This window comes from Cicer arietinum, chromosome 4, assembly GCF_000331145.2.
Source record: "Cicer arietinum cultivar CDC Frontier isolate Library 1 chromosome 4, Cicar.CDCFrontier_v2.0, whole genome shotgun sequence".
NCBI classification, from domain to species: Eukaryota; Viridiplantae; Streptophyta; class Magnoliopsida; order Fabales; family Fabaceae; genus Cicer; species Cicer arietinum.
The window spans coordinates 5,420,513-5,435,379 of NC_021163.2; the positions used below are offsets into that span (position 1 = coordinate 5,420,513).

Genomic DNA, 14,867 nt, shown 5'->3' on the forward strand with positions numbered 1-14,867 from the left:
AGTCAATGTTCTATAAATGGATAGATAAAAAGACTTTAAAGTCTTGATATAAAACTGTTGATTTACTTTTGTTTGACCTTTTATGATTGTATTATAATAGGTTGGTCGTATTTAATCCATCTGCTTTTTTAATAGTGTCTTTGTGAGATTTTTAATTGATTTAAAGAGGTTCTTATTCAAAAATAATAACATATTAGTATGAAATTTGTGCCAAACGCGGATAATGAATTTGTTATTATTGCGTGGAGAATAATTAAAACCTTTTGTATGTGAGTTTTAAAATAATAATTCATACATATATATGAGTTTAAAAATTTGAAAATATTTTTATTATATATATAATAATATTTATAAATTGTAATTTATTTGTAACAGATAAGAATTCAAAATATTTAAAAACTGAACTGAATTTTTTTTCTTATGAATTATATGTTGTTTAAATATATTTGAAATTGGAATAGATTATGTAAGTTTTTTTTTTAATTTTTTTATATAAAATTTACACTATAAACAATAAAATGATTAGTACACAATGATATCATATCGAGTCACTTACTATTTAATGATTTTTCACATTTAATGACAATATATTGATAAAAAAAAATCAATTTAAACAAATAAAATCATAATTATAACATACAAATAAAATTATATTGGACAAGTAAAGTCATAGTTACGAAAATTATTTTGCATATAGTAACAAACGCATATTATGATTAATTATTTTCTATAAATGTCTATTCTATCACTAACTTTGGAGTTGCAACAAATAATATACCTCAAAACATGAGTATAAATACCAAATTGAAAATTAATGGACGATGGAAAGGCTTTTTTACAATATTTTATTATGTTTCCAATCTAGTGAGATTTTTCGGGTAATTATGATACTAATTATTACCAAAAAGTCGGTATCATAATCACCTAAAAAAATTTCAAAAAAATTTCAACATAGTTGAAAATGTTAGAAATAACTTTTCCATCATCAATAATTTTCAATTTGATATTAAAATGAAATGTTAATTTGATACTGTGATTCCAAAATTAGTCGTAGAACATACGCGATACTCTTATTGTAAGTTCTTCGAACTTATAAATGAACGTTCTATGCAAGCTACAAGCTTGCATGCATTTTATTAGTCTATAAAAAATAATTAATTTAATAACTTACATCTAAAGCATATGTGAAATTTATTAAAAAAAAAATACAATATTAACAAAATTTAACAAACAAACAATACATACCACAAACACATTCAAACTCCAAGATTCTTTTGTTGCCTTGATTTTAGAAATGTTATTGTTGTTTGTAAATGTCATGAGTATAATTGATACAAATTTGTTTTTATGTTTGCTACGACGACTTCGTAATATATAAACAAAAATCTACTACATTTAAGTTAAGAAATTTATTACAAATACGATTTTAATCAAATTTTTGAAATTGTCATTTTAACATATTTCCAAAAAATTATGCAATATAAATGAAAACCGTTCAAAAATTAATTTGACTACTGTCATTCAAAAATTTGACATTCAATATTTGTAACACATTTATAAAAAATAATTAATATATGTTGACATATACACAATCTTAATACATTTGTGATTGAGAGATATAATTATAACTTTCTATTATCAATACTGATATAATTATTTATTAGTCTTAATATATTTTTAATAATAATAATAATAATAATATGTTTTTCGTAATTATTTCTTTATTTGTCTAATTTAATTTTTTTTGTTAACATCGCACTGTATGATCATTATATGATATTCAATATAAAATTATTAAATATTAAGTGACCTATTATCATACCATGCATACTATATATGTCATTTTAGAAGATATTTGTTTATAGTATAGAGTTAGATTTAAATTTAAATCAGTAAAGCATAAGGAAAATAATTGACCACTAATTCTTGCTATTGCTATGTTGAAATCTGGAACAAGTTACAAAGAGAACTTCTTAGAGAAGACAAGACTATTTGGCTTTTTAAACTTTTACTCAGTCAAACCCAATGATGTAGTTTTTCTAAAGAAAGAGTGACCCAAAACAGCGAGGCAACAGTGTGCATTTAAAATGGGACCTGATTTGCCGCACTTAGCATTTACTAATTAAGTATATAGATAATAAATTAGTGGGGGCAAAAAATGGGCCATAAATAAGTGGCTGAAAAAAATTGGAAAAACTAACTATCTTATTTTAAAATATAATTTTTCTTTTAAAATTCACAATTAGTGTGTTATTGTAAAATTTTCTTATTTTTTTGTTTTTTTAATTTACAGTAACTAACTCTTATTCTATTCATCATCATTTCTAATAGATGATACTAATCTCTTCTAACTTAATCAAAACTTGCGCATGTAACAACATTAAAACTCTTAAAAAGAATTTGTTTTCTATTTGAATCTCACAAGATTAAAGAAATTAGTTGATATCTAATTTTAAAAACAAAATATATAGAAAGAGGAGAATTTCCTGTCCACAAATTAACGAGGCTAGAATGAAGCTTGGTTAGTAAGTTGGGACGAGTTATTACTTTGATACAGATTGAGGAACAACTTCTTAATTGATGAAGGCGATGTATTTGTGAATAAGTGGATGAGAATGTAATGTTGATTATTTGCTAAGGTCTTTCATTCTATCTGTCTACTACTCAAACTCTCCATATTAATTTCCAATAGTTACACTGACATGTCAGAAGTTGGAAAAGGGCAACGAATTCTATTCAACGCCACATACACTATAACTGATAATAACGAAGGATGACACACTATCTAAAAAGTTGGACGCTTTTTCTATCCCCATAAAAAAAGTTGGACACTTTATGGGTCTATATATACTACATTTACATATCCACTATAGTCCACAATTAAATTTCTGTCTAAATAATCTTCACTAAAGCCTCTTCTAAGAAATATTATATGAAGAGTGACATGCTTGAATTTCCTAGTGTTGATAAGGCAACCATGAAGAGCAACCGATGTGTCGTCCTACCAGCTAATGTTCCTATGATTGCTCATTCCTTAAAACGGAAAAACCAAAACTGGTAAACATTTTTCCAAAAATGCTAAAATTGAAACATAGTAGTCTAGTATATGCTCATTTCTACCAAAAAATATATATGTATGCTCAATAATTAGTTTTTGTATCGGCTAGCAATTTCTTCATATGTTCATTTACTTGATGCAGGATTGCCAGGGCAAATTCCGCTAATGATTTAATCATACAAATTGGTGATTCCAATTTTCACTTGCATAAGGTGGACTATTTTTCCACTTTTCACATTAATTATACAACATATAATTTTTTTTATTAGAATGGATTCATTAAAGTTATATATCATCATTAATTTAAGTGATTTTGTATAAGGTTATAAAAATTAAAAGGTATATTACTATGACATTTTATTTTCTAATGGACCGTTCAATCAAAGATCAATCTATTAGACAGAAAAGTTTATTAACTTTTAAGGAGATTCGGTGTTGGATCATTTAAGATGTGCGCATCCTGATATACATGTTTGGCCATTGGATGTAATCATTGAACATGTTTATCTTATATTTACATCCTAACTATCTTCTAACAAAAATTATTACATCCTAATTAAGCCTTAAAATTGTATTTTTTTAACTAATTAAGGTGGCCTGAAATGAAGCAAATATATATCCTCTTGACATTTTTAACTGAAAATAAAATTAATGATGAATGAATTGATTTTGCAGCTTGCCATGGTCTCAAGAAGCGAATATTTGAATAGGCTTGTCTTGACAAGAGCAAACAACATAGAAGACAATACTACTACTACTACTACCATTCGAATAGACAATCTTCCAGGTGGTAGAAAAACTTTAGAGTTAGTAGTCAAATTCTGTTACGGTTGGAAATTTGACATGACTAAATCCAACATTGCTTCATTATATTCCGCCGCAAATTTCTTAGAAATGTCTGAAGAAATTGAACAACAAAATCTCATTTCCATGACAGAATCATTTCTAACCTTTCTATTATTTTCTTCATGGAAAGACACATTTTGTATACTCAAAAGTTGTGAATCAATTTCCCATTGGGCCAAAGAGTTACAAATAGTGAAACGTTGCTCAGAAGCAATAGCTTGGAAGTCATGTGCAATTCAAAATGTGCAAAGCAAAACTAATAATCCTTGGTGGTTTGAAGATGTATCACTTTTACGTATCGATCATTTTATTGAAGTGATTCAATTGATCAAAAAGCGCGGAATGAAATCAAATCTTGTTGGTTCTTGTATACAATATTGGACTACAAAATGGTTCTCTGAAGTTACACTTGGATTTGATCATAATGTGACTCCTAAACACATGACAATAAAGTTGCATAGAGTTTCAATAGAGTGTTTGATTAAAATGCTTCCTATTGAAGAAAATTCAGTGTCTTGCAATTTTTTGCTTCAATTGTTAAAGGTAGGGATGGTGTTGAAAATCAATGATGAGTTGTTGTGTGTGGTAGAAAGAAGAGTTGTTTTAATGTTGGAGCAGTGTAGTGTTCAAGACTTATTGGTTAAAAATCATGGAGATAAAGATTCTTTGTATGATGTTGATGTTGTTGTTAAAGTGTTGCAATGTTATGTTTGTGGCATGTCAAGTAATCATGCAGCAAAACTTCAAACTGTTGGAAGGTTGGTGGATGGTTATCTATCACAAGTTGCAAGGGATCAGAGGGTTAAAGTGGAAAGTTTCAAGTTGCTTGTTGAAGCATTGCCACAAAATGCTAGAGACTTTGATGACAATCTCTATAGAGCAATTGACATGTACCTTAAGGTAATAGTAATTTTATTGAATTTATGAATTACTTAGAGTTTTTTTGTGGTCCTCTCTCACTTTATGTTTTTTGTGTCGAGTAATAGAGAGTGAGCTAAGTAGACAAATCATGAGTCGAGTATCTTCAAAAAGTTATAACTCAGTCAACGTTAGATTTAAATCCTTTAAACCTTATGTGAGATATAGTTAATATTCTATGATAGATTTGATAGTCCACAACCCTAAACATGATATTCTATAAGGGCGAAATGTTTTAAGAAGCACTACTTTATTGAGCAAGTGTCTCTTTGATGCCCTTCAGCCACGACCTATGACCTCACGAATATCGCGCGACAGACCATTTTCAAAACATTGATTGTATCATTGCTAAATCAGTAGCTCAAGATCTATTTGTGTGGAATGTGGATGTTGAATTAACTAGTTTAATTAATAGTTGGAATGAATGGTTGATATATTGTTTTGTCTTTGTGTGTGTGATTATATGGTTGTTGAAAACTTAAACTTAATTCAATTTTGCAGGCACATCCATATTTGACAGAAGAAGAACGAGAAAATGTGTGTAGTGTCTTGGAATACCATAGATTATCACAAGAAGCACGTATGCATGTGATGAAGAATGATAGGTTGCCTTTGAAATTATCAACACAGTTTGTCCTTCTAGAACAAGTGAACATGTCATGGACAATGGCAAGTAATGGATCATATTGCCAAAGAACTAGAACTCAGACAAACATAAGGGTAAGCAAAGATTTTAACAGACAAATGAATCACGAGATAAAAGTGATGAGAAAAGATGTTGAAATGATGAAGTCTCAGCTCTTGGACCTAAATACTTGCAAAATGAAAATCCAAAAGCAACTGAAGATATGCACTCATTGAAGGAGAGATATAGATGATTATTATGTAAAAAGAAAACACTTTTTTTTTTTTTATGATAGCTTATATTGTTGTGCCTCATAAGAAATTTGATTGCTATATTTATCAGTCTCATATGTTGAATAGGAATGACAACAATATGCTGTTTTGGTCTTGCTAAGCACGTCTCTTGCGTCAAATAATTCCATTTGAATTGAATGGAAACACCATTGCACTCTAATTCATTAAAAAAAACCAAGAGGTAAAAAAAACAACAATTTATTGATCATTTTCATTATACAATTTGAAATAAAAAAAATAAAAAATAACTAGACAAAGTAGGATGAGAAATTGTAAGGTCTCTTTCAGTAACCGGGTATTTGGGTTCAAAATTTCTTATAGAATGCAATGTTAAGTTTCTTATGAACGAGCTTTCACGTTCATTATAATTAAAAATAAATAAAAATAAGATAATGTGAAATAAATTTTAATTTAACGTAAATAAAAATAGGATCAACGTGAAATAAATTAAAGACAAAATATCAGTTCTATAATTTAATTTAACATAATAATTCCATCTTATATTTTTATTATTTTTTTAATTTAATTATTTATTTAATTTTAATAATTTTTTTATATTTTAAAATATTAATAATATTATTTTCTTACATAAATTTCAAAAATTTGATCATTTTCGATCAAAATTTAAAAAATTTATTATCAATTTTAAGAAAATTCATTTATTCATTGAATTTATATTTCAAATATTTAAATAAACATGTAAAGTGGTCTCATCAACAACATTGAAGGTTAACTATTTTCCTAAATTAAATAACCATTCTATTAATTTTGGATATTTTAAAATAAAAAGTAATAATGAAATTGAATATCAATGTCTAAAATTATAGGATGATATAAAAAAAATAAAAAAATAAAAAGTTTTCTTAAGTGGTTAATTTCCTGAAGCATCTTGGTACCAAAAGGTGCGATTGCGATGTGATATAGGCGATTTCACATCTTAACTTATTGATTGTAAATTTGTTGAATTTTGCAGCAGAAGAAGGAAGGAGGAAAAGGATGGAAGATGAATCAGCAGCGAGCAAGTGTGATTTTTCGAATGATTCCAGTTGCTCCTGCCCAATCTGCCTGGGACCGTTAATTCAAGTTTCATACCTCGACCACTGTTTTCATAAGTTTTGCTTCAATTGCATTTTACGCTGGACCAACGTCGTTTCTGGTAACCACCGTACTCCAATTTCTTCTGTAAAATGCCCCCTTTGTAAGGTTTGCTTAATCTTCAACTTTAAGGATTATAATCATTATTAGTTATTATTATGTTATAATATTGACTTTGTAGTTTATGTCTATTCTGCAGAGAGATAATTTTTCTATCATATATGGAGTTGATGGAACTTGCTTTCAACGCCATTATGTAAATGCTAATGTTGAAGATTGGTATGTCTCAGTTGCTTTATTTTATAAATACAAGTTCCAAAATTTACTATTATTTTCATTTTATAATTTGTTTGTGCAGTTTTATCTTATCCAGAGCACACAGATATAGATTACAATGCTATTATACTGAACAAGGTCATCTACCCCCGTTCATTCAACATATTTCTTACTCAATAATGCTGTCTGTATGTCATTTCATTTCATCTCAATAAATTCACTGTATGCTTTGTTTTTAACTTTGTCTGAGCAGGTTTCTTAGAAGACATATTCAATATATTGCAATATTGGAAATCTTGTAAGTATAATCAGCCAAACAACTGGCTTCAAAGTTGGTTAACAAGGGAAATTCAAGCCCTTACCCAGGTTAGTGAATTTATCAGATTAGGGGCTTGTTAGTGCACACATCGCTCTCAGCTTGGTGTAAATATTATGTATGCATGTGCCATGTGCTTAATTATAAATGAAATTTCTGATTCCTCTCTCTTTTTTATTAGTTTTTGTTTGGTAAAGGAGAGTGAAGGGACTGGTATAATAAATAGTAATTGCATAGCTTTCTTTCATAACTAGTACCACTTGGTCTTTGTTTGGATAAATAGCTTAATTAAACGTTTATTGGATAAACATCTATCATACATGTGTTTATGTATAAACTATTTCTATAGCTAAATATAAATTTAAGTCAAACTGCTGTAGTGTAAGATATATTCTGTTTTCATAAGCTATCGTATAAGCCAATTCAGACAGGCTCTTATTCTTGACTGATACCTCCTTTTGCTTAATCTTTAGGAGGAGGATGTTGACATCATTGTCCACCATATCTTTGGTGTGGTCAAAGCATTATGGACAAGGTAAGTTTCTTCATGCAATTTAAGTTGATGTAACATTATATGAGTATGAGAAAGAGTAATAATCTCGTTACTGTTAATTCTCTAATTTCCAGTAGAGAGCAGAAGTCAGGCATAAATGTACCTGAAAATAAACAGGAGGAGTTCAAGATGTCAGTCTCTGAAGCAGCAAGGCCTTTTCTGGGAGCAAGAACGGACAGATTTGTGTATGAAATTCAACTATTTCTTGCTTCAGGATTGAATATTGAAGCTTATGACGCAGTATACATTCAACGATTAGGTTGGAGCTCACCAGGGGTAAACACTGAAGTTTCTCAAAATGAATTGATTGATCGATCTACTGTGATTCCATACCTGTACATATTTGATGATGACTCTGATGGAAATGAGTAGATTCCTTTTTTTTTCTCCCATATTTTTCTCATTTGTTGTTGTAATTCTTGGATAAAGGGATTACTCCTCAAATGGCACAGGAGTAAATTTTATATATATCAGAGTGCGTTATTGAGGGGTTGGATCCTCTCTAGCTACATTGCAATTTTCCGTCCAAGGGCCTGAAGTTATTAACATATACTTTTAATGGATATTTATTATTATGTATTAAAAAAATTCATTGTCTAGATCGTATGATGTTCTAACAAGACTGCTGTGGGGTTCATTTTCTGTCATTGAACATCGAATGCCTGATTCTTTAAGCATTATCCAGCTAACTAACGACATTTGTTTAGAGACCATCTTAGATTTTGGACTTATTTCAACTCCAAAAAGTTGGCTTATAAGACGAATTTTCCAAGCTTTACAAGCTATAGTTAAGTCATATCTCTGCAATGAGACATATCTTTTCTCCAACATCAACCGTATAAATGAAATATAAAAACGGAGAATACAATAAAGGTCTTGGTTAAAACAAAACAGAGACAACTAAGTGTTGGGAAAAATTTAAATGGTGAAAATGAGTAAAAAAAATAAAATGATAGAATTAAAGAATTACTATATGAAAAAAATGCAATAACTTTGTAGGATACATAAAAGACAAAATTCAATGGTAGTTGTAACACGGACATTTGGATTGGCCAATCAAAATTCAATGTTTGGAATATCCTCAAAACAATCATAAGGGCAGTGTAATTTCTACTCGCAAGACAAGCTCCTTAATCAATCCTTGGAAGTTTGTAACCTACAAAACAAGTGAAGAGGCGCTTCTGTTATCACCTGTGGGTGGTTGAAACTTGAAAACCTAAGACATGGAAACAGCCTCAGATTACGGAGCATTCATTGAGAAATTCATTTTACCACCAACTTCTTCTTCCCCTGATCATCCTTTGAATTCACTCACCTTTGCAGTCAAAGACATGTAAGCAAGCCTTATTATATCTTAAGATTCTGAGTATCAAAATTTCTCTGACTCCAAAGTTAACTCATACTTAATTTGACTCGTGTGTTTGATGAATCTATGCATCTTGAACTTGATGGAAGTTTTTGTGTCAAACAGATTTGATGTGAAAGGGTATGTAGCTGGATTTGGGAATCCTGATTGGGCAAGGACTCATCAGGTTGCTGTTTCAACTGCTCCAACAGTTTTGGCTCTCTTGAATGCAGGTGCCACTTGTGTTGGTAAAACTGTCATGGATGAAATGGCTTACAGGTTCGGCTTCGTTCATTCTAAAGAATAGTTGGGTTTTATAGTCTCTGAGAACTATTCTTTAGTTGCTGCTATATTTATTTGCATATTTTGAGCAGCTAAATTCTGTTAACTGTATAATATAGTATGTATTTTGCTTTGGCAGTATAAATGGAGAAAATATACACTACGGCACACCTAGAAATCCTTGTGCAGAAGACCGAGTTCCTGGAGGATCTTCAAGTGGCTCTGCTGTTGCAGTTGGTGCAAAGCTTGTGGATTTCTCTTTAGGTCATTCATTCTTCCATTCCATGAGTTATTTTGAGCAGCACTTGGTTAATAATTTGAAATGCTGTTATGTTTTTCCTTTAAAGGTGGATACTCTTTCACTCCATGAGATTAACTATCTAATGTTTTTGATCAAATTATAGGAACTGATACAGGAGGAAGTGTAAGAGTGCCTGCATCATATTGTGGGATTTTCGGTTTCCGTCCTTCTCATGGTGCTATCTTGAAATCAGGAGTTGTCCCAATGGCACAAAGCTTTGATACTGTGGGTAATAATTGGCAATCTTGGCATCACCGTACAAGAGGATATTGAAGAATGATACACACATCACACACTAACATTGCAAGCTATATAATATTACTTCTCATAAATTTTATTTTAAAACATAAAATTATTGTTCCTAATGACATTTGTATTAGATAACCTCTTGAGGAACTTACACGTGAGTTTTCTGTTTCTCTTAAACTTCACAATGCTTGAGAGATACTTTCTTCAATCTAATGCTTTGAAACATGCATATATAATATTAAATGTAAGCATGTTTGATGTTCCTTAATAGTTTGTAATGTGTTTACAGTACATATTCTGAGTCAATATACCTCAACCTTGTAAAAACAGTTTATGCAAGACGGAATACTTGCTTTCTCTTGCCATCTAGTTAAGAAAATCACAAAGAACAGCTTTCTCTGCATTAGGTTCTCAAATATAGCTTCACAAGTTGTTAGACCTTATTCTCTAGATTGATTTTTGTTATTCTCATATTCACATATAGGATGGTTTGCTAGGGATCCAAAGATTTTAAGCAGAGTTGGACACGTACTTTTGCAATCGCCACACGTCACATCTGTTAGACCTACTCAGATTATCATTGCAGAAGATTGTTTTCAGCTTTCAACTGTTCCTTTTGATGTAGTTACACGGACTGTCATCAAAGCAATACAGAAGTTGTACGGAGGTAAATGTTTGATCATATAGTTCTATTAATACCAATTCAGTCTAAATCTATGTTTTATTATTTATAAAACAAAAGATTTCAATGTGAGTATTTCTTCCCTCGCCCACGTCAATGTGAGTATTTCAACAGTTATAAATCTATTCTGTTTCATCTCTGTAATGATGTTTGATATGTATTTTGAACAATTTTATTTTACTGAGAAATTTTGTTGTTGTATCCACTTCACTGCTGCAGATGATGTATTAAGGCATGAAATCCTTGGTGAATATGTGAAGGCCAAAGTACCGAGTTTAGAGCATTTCATGAGTGAAGACAATGCAGACCAATTATACAAAATTCCATCACTGACTGCACTTTCAAGTGCCATGCGATTGCTTCAGAGGTGTAGCTCACTAGTCCATCCCAAACTTTCAGCAAAGATGACTTTTAGTTTAATCTTATAGTGATTGTGGATATTTATATTTATTTCCTTTTAGTTAAAATTTGAGTCCTTTCTTTTTTGTTTTACTATTTGTGACATAGGTATGAATTTAAGAATAACCATGGTGAATGGATCAATGCAGTCAAACCTGATTTAGGTCCTGGAATTTCAGAACGTGTATCAGAAGCCCTAAGCACAACAGGGGAGGGCATTGAGACCTATCATTCTATAAAAAGGGAGTTGCATGATGCTCTTACTGATCTTCTTGGGGTATTCTTTTTCTCTTAACACTCTAGTCATGCAAAGAATCTGATTTTATGAATCTCCATGACATCCTGATAAACAACCCATTTAATGAGAGGTAACATAACATAGGAACAACTAACATTTGTCTATCCAAAAGAAATAAAAAAAATTATTTGTAACATATCGTATTATTTATATGTTAATCAAGCCATATATATCTATTTATGTGCCCAAATCATTGCTCTTGATACAAGTTCACTTCTTAGTCTTACAGTTTGTGGGAAAATTTCAGGATTTCGGTGTTCTCATGATCCCCACAGTTCCAGGACCTCCACCTAAACTACAAACAAAACCATCTGAATTAGACGTTTTTCGTGCAAGGGCTTTTAGCCTGCTGTCCATTGTTGGAGTGTCAGGATTTTGCCAGGTTGTTCCTATGTGTGTGTTTGTGAAACAGTTACACTCCTATTTCTTCATTATTTTAATATGGTTTTTTCCCAACACTTTACAGGTAAACATACCACTAGGGATGTATAATGACCTCCCTGTATCAGTTTCTTTGGTAGCCAGGAATGGTGCAGATGGATTCTTACTTCACCTTGTTGAGAATATATATGATAACATAGAAAAATAGGAACCAGCATAGCTGACCGCATAATTTACTATTTTGTAATAACTGCAAGGATGTAAGTGTATTCAAATTTTTATACTCAAATTGAAACAAAGAAGTTTATGAAAGTCTACAAAACTTTTGAGGAATAGACATATTTTCGTCCCTCATTTTCTGAGTATTAACAAGAGTCAAGAGGTATTTTGGTCTTAATACATAATGATCTGCATTTACTTTTACATGCATTTCTTCAAAAAATACATATTATTTGCTTAGGTTTCTACATGAAATAAAAAAATCCTCCCAAACCCCATCTCTAACAATTTCAGAGGGGCTCAGACTTGAGAGAGAGTTACACATTTTGTACCATACTACTTTACTACCCTATTGTTATTTTTGTTCAGCCATTAACAACGGTTCCACCTGAAAAAAAAACTTGTTAATGTTAATTAGTACTAAACTTGTACAATTAATTAATGTATGACATTATAATTCTGGGGAGCAATATATAAACTTAGAAGCAAGCATTTAAGTAAGGATGTTACCATTGGGGTGAAGGACTTGTCCAGTAAAATAAGAGGAGCATTGATTGGAGGCAAGAAAGACATAAGAGGGAGCAACCTCAATAGGCTGGCCAGCTCTGTTCATAGGAACCTGTCCACCAAATTGAGCAGTTTCTTCCTCCTGGAAAGATGCTGGTATTAATGGAGTCCATATGGGTCCAGGTGCCACCCCATTCACCCTTATTCCCTTGCTCACCAGCTGAAGGGATAGGCCCCTTGTAAATGCCACAATTGCACCCTTGGTTGATGTATAGTCCAGTAGTTTTGCGTTTCCCTTGTATGCATTCACCGATGTTGTGTTAATAATACTGCTACCTTCCTTCATATGCTTCAGTGCATGCCTGTAAATATATGTCATGTTTACTTTCTAAGCCTGAAATATATACAGTATACCCAAAAAAAATTGACAACCTCATCCAAAAAAATTGACAACAAACATGTGTAAAATTCTCATGTGTCCTTGGAGAAATATTTTTTCCAAAAAAATTAGAAGGTGAAGACTACAACTACTGATATACACATTGTCAAACATTATCATCCAATATGTTAACACAGGACATCTAGAGTGTGACCTCAGTGATCTAATAACATATGATCCAGTAGATCTTAGATGAGTTATATCATCTTAAAATTCAGGTTATCTAACTCAACCTTTAGAAAATTTGTTTGTAAGGTGGGTGATTTCACTTTTATAAATGTTAGATTTTAGATCTGATCTCTTTTCAACGTAGGACTTGAATTTTTCCCAATCAATTGTACTAACCTTGTCATGAAGAAATAGGAGAAGATATTTGTCCGGAACACCCTCTCAAGCCTTGGCTCATCAATCTCCTCCACTGATGAGCACTCATATTGCTCAGCTGCATTGTTGACGAGAATGTCAATGCGACCATATGCATTGACAACCTCATCCACAACTCTCTTGCAATTCTCATCAAAACCCAAGTCAGCTGCCACAGCCATTGGATCCTTCGCATCCGTACTCTTGCCATTCTTGATTATTTCTAGCGTGTCCCTTGTGTCCTTGTCTTCATCCCCCTTCACATATGTGAATGCCACCGTAGCACCTTCTAAGGAAAATAAATTGCACACTGCTCTTCCAATCCCTGAATCACCCCCTGTTATTACAGCAATCTTTCCCTGTAATTTAACACAAGCAAAAAACCATGAAATTTAATTTCTATATATATCTAGCAATCAGTAAATATTAACTTTGATACAATCTTAGTGTAAAACTTAAAACATTTTAATGGTTAACCAATCACAAATCACCTTGTATGACTTTAATAGTACATGTTGTCAAATATTTTTAGATCCAACTACTGTTATTGACTGATGAATGATGATAGATAATGTAACAAAACTTACACTAGTTTAATTTATATAAGCTATTAGTGTAAAGAATCGTAAATATGGATCCAACGATGGATAATTATCAGGGTCGCTTTCTTTGGAAACAGGAGGGTTAACAACAACAACAAAAATATGTGTGCATGACTTGAATAATTTAATATCAAAATTTAAGAAATGACAAAATTATCTCTTAAATTGAAAACAACTTTAAATTTTATCATTGCAAACAAAAACTAAGATAAAATCACACCACCAATTGATTTAAAACTTTTCTACTATCTAAATTGATTGTAGAATGATTTTTCACATTTTGTAAATACCGTGACTAATTGTCTAATTCTTATCATTTGGAACAAAATGGTGATTCAATATAACTATTATGGTGATAATAATGAAGGTGAATATATATATATATACTTGAAGTTTATTTGATGGCATGTAATCAGGGCTAGTGAATTGGGGTAATGGATCCATAACATGTTCTTTCCCAGGTTGTGTGTCTTGTTTTTGTGGTGGGAATTTCTGTTCACCGGAAGCCATTCTTACAAACAAGTTATTATTGGGAAAATATTTGGAGGAGATTTTCTGAGTTACTGGAAATAATATTGGTATAGAGTGATGAGTTTTGTTTTTAGAAGGAAAATTAATGCATAAGGTGGATATTGTTGTCAGAGATCTTGATGAAGAAAGTGTGCGGTTAAACATATAGTGCGTAGTGAGACATTTGAACATGCTGCACGTGTGGCATGGTTATCACATTCGGATTATGAAGGTTTTTTTATAGGTTCTAAATTTTCCATTTCCATGTGGTAAGCTTTGGTAGGGAGAAGTTTTTCATACACAGAAAATA

General features: G+C 31.1%; 4 protein-coding genes across 7 annotated transcripts; 3 read left to right on the forward strand and 1 right to left on the reverse strand.

The window, feature by feature from the left end:
* The first annotated feature begins 2,775 nt into the window (after positions 1 to 2,775).
* LOC101506399 (root phototropism protein 3-like) lies at positions 2,776 to 5,843 on the forward strand. Of its 2 annotated transcripts, XM_004495682.4 has the most exons (4): positions 2,776 to 3,057; positions 3,201 to 3,270; positions 3,734 to 4,804; positions 5,324 to 5,843. In XM_004495682.4, exons 1-4 carry the CDS (start codon positions 2,933 to 2,935, stop codon positions 5,681 to 5,683), a joined length of 1,626 nt encoding a protein of 541 aa, XP_004495739.1. In that variant the 5' UTR covers positions 2,776 to 2,932; the 3' UTR covers positions 5,684 to 5,843. The 2 variants fall into 2 exon arrangements, with proteins under 2 accessions (XP_004495739.1, XP_073223211.1); XM_073367110.1 differs by lacking the exon at positions 3,201 to 3,270 and having other exon boundaries at positions 2,919 to 3,057.
* Positions 5,844 to 6,547: 704 nt separating this feature from the next.
* Positions 6,548 to 8,579, forward strand: LOC101505864 (uncharacterized). 3 transcript variants are annotated; one of them, XM_004495680.4, is made up of 7 exons: positions 6,548 to 6,642; positions 6,714 to 6,943; positions 7,035 to 7,114; positions 7,194 to 7,249; positions 7,365 to 7,477; positions 7,901 to 7,962; positions 8,055 to 8,579. In XM_004495680.4, the coding sequence occupies exons 2-7, from the start codon at positions 6,737 to 6,739 to the stop codon at positions 8,350 to 8,352; spliced, it is 816 nt and encodes a 271-aa protein (XP_004495737.1). In that variant the 5' UTR covers positions 6,548 to 6,642; positions 6,714 to 6,736; the 3' UTR covers positions 8,353 to 8,579. The 3 variants fall into 3 exon arrangements, with proteins under 3 accessions (XP_004495737.1, XP_012569969.1, XP_004495738.1); XM_012714515.3 differs by having other exon boundaries at positions 6,570 to 6,642; positions 6,717 to 6,943; XM_004495681.4 differs by having other exon boundaries at positions 6,592 to 6,943; positions 8,058 to 8,579.
* A 464-nt stretch (positions 8,580 to 9,043) lies between these two features.
* Positions 9,044 to 12,271, forward strand: LOC101505532 (amidase 1). The gene is made up of 9 exons (XM_004495679.4): positions 9,044 to 9,313; positions 9,452 to 9,604; positions 9,747 to 9,871; positions 10,012 to 10,137; positions 10,642 to 10,824; positions 11,059 to 11,206; positions 11,347 to 11,515; positions 11,784 to 11,918; positions 12,003 to 12,271. The coding sequence occupies exons 1-9, from the start codon at positions 9,204 to 9,206 to the stop codon at positions 12,123 to 12,125; spliced, it is 1,272 nt and encodes a 423-aa protein (XP_004495736.1). The 5' UTR covers positions 9,044 to 9,203; the 3' UTR covers positions 12,126 to 12,271.
* Positions 11,519 to 14,736, reverse strand: LOC101505210 (NADPH-dependent aldehyde reductase 1, chloroplastic-like). Its single transcript, XM_004495678.4, has 4 exons — positions 14,435 to 14,736; positions 13,428 to 13,804; positions 12,647 to 13,005; positions 11,519 to 12,524 (listed from the first exon to the last, which is right to left on the reverse strand). Exons 1-4 carry the CDS (start codon positions 14,720 to 14,722, stop codon positions 12,502 to 12,504), a joined length of 1,047 nt encoding a protein of 348 aa, XP_004495735.2. The 5' UTR covers positions 14,723 to 14,736; the 3' UTR covers positions 11,519 to 12,501.
* Between the last annotated feature and the right edge of the window lie 131 nt (positions 14,737 to 14,867).

Bases quoted from the DNA above. Each gene is read 5' to 3' on its own strand.
- LOC101506399 (XM_004495682.4), top strand. From the start codon at position 2,933: ATGAAGAGTGACATGCTTGAATTTCCTAGTGTTGATAAGGCAACCATG. The intron at 3,271-3,733 runs GTGGACTATTTT...TTGATTTTGCAG, and splicing joins CCAATTTTCACTTGCATAAG to CTTGCCATGGTCTCAAGAAG. The intron at 4,805-5,323 runs GTAATAGTAATT...TCAATTTTGCAG, and splicing joins CAATTGACATGTACCTTAAG to GCACATCCATATTTGACAGA.
- LOC101505864 (XM_004495680.4), top strand. From the start codon at position 6,737: ATGGAAGATGAATCAGCAGCGAGCAAGTGTGATTTTTCGAATGATTCC. The intron at 7,250-7,364 runs GTCATCTACCCC...TTGTCTGAGCAG, and splicing joins ATGCTATTATACTGAACAAG to GTTTCTTAGAAGACATATTC. The intron at 7,478-7,900 runs GTTAGTGAATTT...CTTAATCTTTAG, and splicing joins AAATTCAAGCCCTTACCCAG to GAGGAGGATGTTGACATCAT.
- LOC101505532 (XM_004495679.4), top strand. From the start codon at position 9,204: ATGGAAACAGCCTCAGATTACGGAGCATTCATTGAGAAATTCATTTTA. The intron at 9,314-9,451 runs GTAAGCAAGCCT...TGTGTCAAACAG, and splicing joins ACCTTTGCAGTCAAAGACAT to ATTTGATGTGAAAGGGTATG. The intron at 10,825-11,058 runs GTAAATGTTTGA...TCACTGCTGCAG, and splicing joins AATACAGAAGTTGTACGGAG to ATGATGTATTAAGGCATGAA.
- LOC101505210 (XM_004495678.4), bottom strand. From the start codon at position 14,722: ATGTTTAACCGCACACTTTCTTCATCAAGATCTCTGACAACAATATCC. The intron at 13,805-14,434 runs GTATATATATAT...GTTAAATTACAG, and splicing joins TGCCATCAAATAAACTTCAA to GGAAAGATTGCTGTAATAAC. The intron at 12,525-12,646 runs GTAACATCCTTA...TTTTTTTTTCAG, and splicing joins ACAAGTCCTTCACCCCAATG to GTGGAACCGTTGTTAATGGC.